Raw genomic sequence first — 8,828 nt, forward strand, 5'->3', positions numbered from 1 at the left:
AAAAATTCTTCTCTTCCATGAGCCTTGATAGATCTAGATGTACATATTACTGTAAGTTATCTATATTATTTTAAATTGTATTTAATAAAATTGGCCCTCTTCCTGATGTAGTCAGGATGGAATTTTGGATGTTGTATAGTGATAATGTAAGGGTTAGATCTAAGAGTACAGCTAACACTAAAGATTCTGGATTGTGGCTGTATAATGAGATGAATAGTCTCCATGGAATCATGCTTGACTGGCTGACCTTCATATTAATCAAGTGCAAATGAACATTATTTACACAAAAATAAAAATAATTGATCACATTGTCATCCTTTGTGGAGACTGTGTACAGAACAGCACTATGACTGTACCACAATACCCTAATGGGTACAGATGGCTTCATTTCATTATCTATATAACAGAACCATCACCAGACTTATGTGTGTGTATATGTGTAAGTATGTGTGTATGTGTATATATATATATATATATATATATATATATAAATGTGTGTGTGTCTCTGTTCTGTAAATTGAGTTATAGTATAATCATTCACCAAAGTCTTTTATTAATCTGTTGCTCTTTTTTTTGAAAAGAAGTTATCTAGTAAAGGCAATGTGAGTAGATGTAAATAAAAAAAAAAAACAATTGTGAATGTAAATGTCAGTGGAGATAAATGGACATTACTTCTGTGGATTTGCAAACTGGCAACATCTTTGGAGTTGGCTGCATAACATTTCCTGAATAAATTGTAAGTTCTGCAGAACCATCTCACTAGCGCCGCTGTAGGAAAGACCACTCTGCTGATAAGACAAGATGCCGCAGTTTAGGAAAGGGGGAGGGGGGTCTTATTTGTATTCTGCAGCACGTGCCCTGAATACTGCTGCTCTCATCAGTAAATGAACAAGGGGGAGGGGGGCGAGAGGTACAGTACACAAGAAAATACTGGCTGGATGTACTGCCGCTGTCCATGGTGCTGAAGGTCAATGCTTGTATCTGAGGTTCGAGTGCAAGATGTCACAAAGGGTAAGACTATGGGTCACATATATTGTATCCACTACAAATTCCGCATGCAAAAATAAATCCATACATGACAGAAAAGGGACTGCAGGGGTCCCATTGAATTCAAGGACCTAATGCTTTTATGTCATTTACCATCTATCTATACGATGTTTAGGGGCATTGACTGGCCCGGAGAGCGATGACCTTGAGTAATAGCTGCACTATGTGGTTACCTGTCTACAGGTAGCACATAAAGTCTCACCTCTTAATGTCTAATGGTCTCTAAAATATTAATACACAGGAAGGGGATGGATATACAATTTTACCTTTCAGTAGAGATCCTGTTACTATTTGTCTAATTTAGAAGAGCTCGTAAATAATGTGGACAATTGTTTTCAATACACGCACAGCATTGTCTTTGTTGATCAGCGCCATACGAACTGAGCACTTTGTTTTCGTCTCCTTCATTTGAGAAGACAGTTGTGTCCTGTTGACTAGTATTATCCATACTGCATTGACTTATGTAAATTCATTTTATTTTGCTGCACTTGCCACTCTTCATGGTTCTATTATTCCGTGTTTTTATACAAAAGATAGTAAAGCTCGCTTACTGATTAGCGACTTGGGGTTTATACAGTTGCAGTACGATGCCATATTGTTATTTGACCTCATGTTGGATCACCGTGTCTTAGGGTCACATTCTTCTCCGCAAAGGTGAATTGCGGAGTATCAGGAATAACCCTCCAGATGAGGTATACTGAATGGACTGTTATATAATATGAAAGTAAAGCTTCCACTGGCTCTTTGAAAAACAAATTTGTATTTTCCCAGGGAGGGTCTTTCTCTTCTTATTTTGTGCATATATAGTGTTTATTCGCTATAGTAATGTCAGATATATTGTGTGTGTGTATATATATATATATATATATATATATATATATATATATATATATATTAGTGCGGATGAAAAAGAAAGGTGGAATCCCCTCCTGATAATCCTAACCTTGGCCCGGCTTACCAGATCTCCCGTACCCCTCTCTGTATTTTGTTAAGTAAACTATGTTACAATTGTACTTTGCATTTACAGACTTCGGGATGCCATATAACTTCATTATGCTAAGGTAATAGCAGTACATGGCTGATATTCTTGTTTGAGTAAGTGAGGTCCAGCTCAGATGTGCTTTCATCACGATGGTGCAGACAGTGCAGGTGGCAGTACTGGGGGCACCTGGAGTTGGCAAGTCCTCAATCATTCGGCAGTTTGTAGCCCAGGAGTTCCGGGAGGAATACACTCCGACAGAAAGCAGACAATTGTACCGCGCCTCTGCTGTTCTAAGTGAGAGGATGTATGAGCTCCTCATCCTGGATTTACCCAATGTGCACAGATACCCCGGCTCTGCTGGACAGGTGAGACATGTTAGCTAATATACTGCCTAAGTTATACTGCTGCCACTGAAAGCGGAACCCTGATAGCTGCACTGGCAACCTGTTTATAGACTCTTTTGGTGCACGGAGGCTAAGTGATCACTAGCTAAAATTAAAATCAAACTGCAAACTTTCACAAACGTGTATTTGATAACGATAATGGATCTTCGTTGTTATTAAATTGTTAGGAGGTTTGAAACCACCAAATATTTTGTGATGTGAGACATGATTTCAATCTTAATTTTGGGAGAAATTCATATAATTTACATCTCTCGAATCTTTGATTTGCATATTCACTGCAGAAAATACATTTGATAAAACACTCAAAAGACCAGAAAAACAACAATAATTCAGTATCTAGTGTAGTAAAGCCCCTTACACTTGAGTCATTCTTAGTAAATATTCATAGTTCCAGAAAACATGACTCAATTTTCCATGTAATTCTTCTTTCAAATTGTAGAACTTCTCCTTATTTGCTCGAATTTTATGTTCAGTTTTGTTTTCCACCAACCTATGTTTTAACCATAAGAAGAAAACAATGGAAAATAAGTATATGTTCTATATATGTAACACCCCCTTTCCCACACACAACGGTGTGTGTACCAAATCTTTGTGTGTCCTGTCTGCGAATGGACTGGTAACGTGTATTCAGAGTTGTGCAGTCCCTCCACCTTGGTCTAGGTATTGTAGGTTCTTCCTGGCGTAGTGTCCTGCAGTTAGCAACACCAGGGGGAGACTAAGGAACCCTCCACCCCCCTACTAGGGACCACAGGCACATATAGTTATATCACAGTTGCTTTAACTTTACAAACACATAGCATAGAAATACATTTGGAAGTCAGGCAGATATGTTGAGTTTCTGCCAATGAGCTAGTTTAAACATGGTTCTCTCCTTCTCTTTGAGCAAGCATTTAACAGCCAACAGTACAAAGCAATGTCCTGGTCTTTTATATTCCTTGGTATGGGGTTAACCTTGATGTTCCAAACAGCAGCACCTCACTATATCAGGCTCCTCAAACAACACTTGCTTTCATCAGGCTTTTCCCCCAGTACAATAAGGACAGGATATACTTTACAAAGAGTATGTTTTTATTATAATACTGGAGTTTGAACATGATGTTAGGCTGATGGTCTGATCACCAACTCACAGAACAAGATGGCGGAGGTTTTCACCTATAGCAGCTGACTTTTCCCTTAGACCTTTATACGCTCACCGGTACTCAGATGCCCCCAGGACTTAACTCCAGGCGTAGTGTGAGTTAGTAATACAGGCCCGTAGCGGCAGGCTAGGAGGCTGAATAGAAGGCAGCGGATAGTCAAATGGTAGCAGAGGTCAAGGGTCACAAGCAAACAAAATGGTCCGTAAACACGCCAAGGGTCAGGGTCACAGGCTAAGAAGCGGAGTCCAAGGTCAGGGTTCCAGTCAAAAAGGCAGGGTCCAAAGTCCAGGCAGAAGATCACAACAGTAAATCCAACAGCAGAGTATCCACAGGAACTGGGTCCAACAGACAGACAGGAGCAGGTCAGCAAACTGGGTAAGTAAGCGCTATAACCGGCAGGGAGGCTAAGCCCTCCCCGCCTAATATATTGACACCAACCAATCAGGGCTCAGCCCTGTAATCATACACAGGCCAGGGTTAGTTAAATAAGTGCCACATTAATTAGCCCACAGGCTGGGGAAGAATTAGCGCATGCGCCCTGCACTATTTGCCGGGGCGCGCTGTTTGGAGCACTCGGCATCCGGCCGTTGCCTTGGCTATGGTCGGACAAACTGCAGGAAGTGATTTCCCGGTCGTCAAGGAGACGCCCAGGACGCCAGGCGGAGTTAGAGATGAGTTGCTGCGGTGCCCGTGGCGGCTCCTAACTCATGATTGCTGTGATCATAGTTTAAGATGAAGTTTTTCTACTGTAGAGAAATTCTTTAGAAATATTTACTACCACCAAAGTGAAAAGTGAACACTGCATAAATTACTAATTGGGTGGATTAAAACTTCTATCACCCCATGTGTTATTGTTTTGGTGTAGATGGAACTATATTAGAATTCTTAAAATCTCACTCAAACCTGATTGGGTTGGCTTGCTCGGATCCTCCTCTCTGCTACCCCTGAGGCACACACCCACCTCTCCTTCCCTCTCCCAAAATGTTTGTTCCTCAGAGTCCCCCTCAGAATTCCAACTACTGTTTTTAACTGCTCCTTCACAAGCTCCTCCTCCCCGGTGCATGCTGGGAGGTGTAGTTCTCTGCCTGCAGAGGAGGCATCCAAAGCGCCGGCGCCACACATATATCACTAGTTCAATTTACCACCCATGTGAGATATTCATAACAATTGTGCCAACCAATGATCCGCTAATTACACCAATCCACTTTATCAAATTCTCTCAAATACCTTATTGTGATTACAATTACAAGATATCCATATTCCAGTGTGTCTCACAAGCTGAATTCTAGCAAACATTGAGTCACATTATCTTTTGGTGTTTTGAGTGTTCTTTATCAGTAGTGCCATCATAGTTACCTATAATTATTTTTCTGGTTTAATAACAGTGGGGTGGCACTGTTGGTGGGTGTGAGACACCACATGGTGTGCACTAGGGAAGATATAGCTACAATTTCAAAATAATGTTGCTTGTTATTTAGTTTGCAGCAGATTCCACCGGTGTGATTTCTGCTGATGTCCTATTTTCTATCTATCTCTCTTCACCTTGTTGCAAAGTAAACAACAGATAACAGATTTGCTAAGGTGCGCAGTGTAGTACTACGTGTTTGTTATAGGCAACTCACCTAGGGGGCGCTATTATAGTATTGCAAAAAAAACAAGATTTATTAAATCTGAAGAAATGCTTAAAATAAAACATATGTATTTAAAAAAAATATTTTGGTTACTTTAAGGCAATTGTACAAACTTAGATGAGATATGTTATTACGTTTATAATTCAATCTTTAATCGGAGCATAGTGTCTATCCCTTAACATGTTTCAGTGCTATGTATGAGAACAGTAATGTGAACCCCTCTAAAGCTTTTGGATGTAATTGTAATATGTATCCAGAAGAGATTTCTGACCCAGAAATAACTACTACTACTATCTCCGTAACAAATCCATTCTTCATAATACAATTGCATATGTGCTAAAAGAATTGCTTATGTGGTGAGTACCATATAAGCAATTATATCGATGTTAATTTCAATAGGAATAAACTAACACTTTTTAATGGGTACCAAAATGTGCAATATAGACTTTAATCTAAAAAAAATAGCAAAGTACAAATATACTTATAACTGATATTTTTTCTCCTTTTATTTCTCCTAGGAGTGGTTGGATCCACGTTTTCGGGGGCTGCGGAACAGCAGAGTCTTCATCTTGGTCTTTGATATCTGCAGCCCGGAGAGTTTCCACCATGTTAAACAGTTGAGGCAGCAAATCGTAGACAGGTCAGAATCTTGATAACAAAAAAAATACACTGAGGAACATTTATGTAAAGTGGTGTGAAGGGAAGAGATAATAACCATAACAACCAATCAGATTCTGTCATTTCTAGCTCAGGTAAGAAAATAAAAGCAAACCTCTGATCCTTTGCACCTAGTTTCCATAAATGTCCCCAATATAAGGAAGAGTGACTGAAACACATAGAGCAATAGCTTTGGTAGTGTGTGTGTGTGTGTGTGTATTGTAATCAGCTAATACATTTACAGCATGATCCCTTTGACTGTATTTTGTGCACTGCCTTCGAGCTGGTGTATGTGTAAGAGCATTAAGTTCACACTGATGGTAAGCTAGTTGACATTCCCCACAGCACCAGCAAGCCCCCACTCATAGTGGTGGTTGGAAACAAGAGAGACCAGCAGAAGCATCGCTTTGCACCACGTCATGTTCTGTCCGTACTGGTGAAGAAGAGTTGGAAATGTGGGTACCTGGAATGTTCAGCTAGGAGCAACTGGCACATCCTCTTACTTTTTAAGGAACTTCTCATCAGCACCATGACACGAAGCAGGAGCACCACTCCCAGCATCTGCCTGCAGGGGGCACTGCACAGAGAGCGTTGCAGTATTATGTGAGCTGCACCACACAGGAAAAGGAGTTGTCTCATTGGTGGTCTCACCATATAAAATAGGGCTTCCACAGCTAACGTCACATAAGGCTATCAGACACAGTACACAAAGGAGTGAAAGCTCTTCTGTCGGAAAAGGGGTCTCAAAGCAAAGACAAGTGCTACCTCGCCAAAGTATTATAAAGAAAGACCTCCAAACACAGCAAAAAGTATTCTTCCACCTGTAATGTCACACAATAAAAGGGCTACATCATTAACTCAGCGTTGCACAGCCATTTTGATATCTGTGAGCATTAGCCATTTACCAGGAACCCCTGGTTTATGTCGATCAAGAATTTTTACTATGAACATCATTTTTGAAGGCATTAAATCTGATTCTGGCACATTCCTTAAAATATAAGTAGTAGCAATATGTAACATATATTGATTTATGTACGTCTGTGTAATATCCACTACAATTATAAACTGCAACATTTGAAGGAATCAATAAAAAGGTTAATGAGCATCAAAATCCAGATAAAAGATAACTTTTCATTATTTTGTCTCTGTTACAGTAGCCTTACAGTCAGGTAACAAAGCATTATTCCCATAAATGTAGCTAGTAATGTAACAGTTGTTGTTTCATTAGTCTACTTATTCATGGAGCAGCCGTAGCCTCTTGTCTGGAGTGCATGGTTCCTGCAGCAGACACAATTGAAGATACTGTTTGTGTGGGTCATTTAACATTCATCATTCTAGTTTCAAAGTGACCACATACAGTGCATGCAGCCATTGACTAGGCTGAATCACTACTGAAGAGAAAACAGCCAAGTGCCTCATACATCACTATTTACCTCCTTAACGACCAGAGACCGCTTTATATCAGTAAAGGTAATACGCAGTGCATATGCTGTTTGCAGGGGCAGATTTTTACTAGCTTTGCTTTCCAACAACTTATTCATAGTCTATGTGGAGTCGTATACAGATTTTTGGGCATATACGGTAAAGTTGTAGGACTCACTATTCACTATTTATTTGCCAAAATCACCAGATTGAAAAAACTGCTGGGTTTTAATGAATCATAAGAGTGAGGGGGCTTTGGACTGATTTTATTACATGTGTAAGTTATCACATGAAAAATACAATTATAACACAACACGGTGGCTAAGTGGTTAGCACTTCTGCCTTACAGCACTGGGGTCATGAGTTCAATTCCCGACCATGGCCTTATCTGTGAGGAGTTTGTATGTTCTCCACGTGTTTGCGTGGGTTTCCTCCAGGTGCTCTGGTTTCCTCACACACGCCAAAAAAACATACTGGTAGGTTAATTGCCTGGTAGCAAATTGACACTAGTCTGTGTGTCTGTCTGTGTTAGGGAATTTAGACTGTAAGCTCCAATGGGGCAGGGACTGATGTGAGTGAGTTCTCTGTACAGCGCTGCGGAATTAGTGGCGCTATATAAATAAACGATAATAATAACTGGTTCTGATCAGTTATTTCCATATTTTTGCAGAAAACAACATGGGATTTAATATTAATGTCAATATTATCCAGGCACTTTTGGATGACATAGACTGAATTAATTACTAGGGGCAACATTTTAATCCCAGGTGACCTGATGCAGGTGACTACTTTCTTTGGTTCTGTTTTAATCAATGTTTTAAGGAGCTGTACCAGAAAACTTAATAAGGGCATTTTAAACCACTAAACCTAAAATGCAATTTGACATATATAAAAGAGCCAATAATATAACATTGTAAAATATATACAATATGTATATTTGATATGCTGATATTTGAGATGAAGCTGTGCCTGTGAGAATATTTTTTTTTTCCTATGTACACAAGATCTCCGGTCTTTAAGTCAATTGAAAGACACAGACAGCAGTGATTTAAACCTGAAATGTCTGATAAGAGCTGCATAGGTAATGTAAACACAATGTGGAACATGTTCTGTTATGGTAGGTGAACATTCACCTATATGTTTAAGAGTGTTAAAAGATTCCTTTTCATTCCGGATTAATTTATATTTTAGAGGCCTTTTAAGTACAAGGATCTAACCCCAAGGCTCAACTTTTCTGTTGGCCACATGTATGCAGTCTGGTTATTCACAATACTCATACCTGCTGGAAATGAAAATACCATCTGAATTTATTTTAACTGATGTCACTCAAAAATCTCTGGATAACCAAATGTTATAAAGAAAGTATCAATATTTACATTTCTGATATTGTCCGTGACTTATACAAAACTATACATTCTAATATGCAAAACAGTAAGTTTGTGAATTATACCACTATCTTTAACTATGTCTTTAATGGATAGTATTCATTTTAAAGATGAAGATGTTCTCTGTAATCACCATAATTAAGGTGAGACAGCAGAATGCA

General features: G+C 39.3%; 1 protein-coding gene across 1 annotated transcript; it reads left to right on the forward strand.

Annotated features, from left to right (window-relative positions):
* The first annotated feature begins 852 nt into the window (after positions 1–852).
* Positions 853–7,873, forward strand: RASL10A (RAS like family 10 member A). The gene is made up of 4 exons (XM_075213558.1): positions 853–1,011; positions 2,075–2,394; positions 5,722–5,843; positions 6,206–7,873. Exons 2-4 carry the CDS (start codon positions 2,179–2,181, stop codon positions 6,465–6,467), a joined length of 600 nt encoding a protein of 199 aa, XP_075069659.1. The 5' UTR covers positions 853–1,011; positions 2,075–2,178; the 3' UTR covers positions 6,468–7,873.
* The last annotated feature ends 955 nt before the right edge of the window (positions 7,874–8,828 follow it).

This window comes from Mixophyes fleayi, chromosome 1 (assembly GCF_038048845.1).
Source record: "Mixophyes fleayi isolate aMixFle1 chromosome 1, aMixFle1.hap1, whole genome shotgun sequence".
Taxonomy (NCBI): domain Eukaryota; kingdom Metazoa; phylum Chordata; class Amphibia; order Anura; family Limnodynastidae; genus Mixophyes; species Mixophyes fleayi.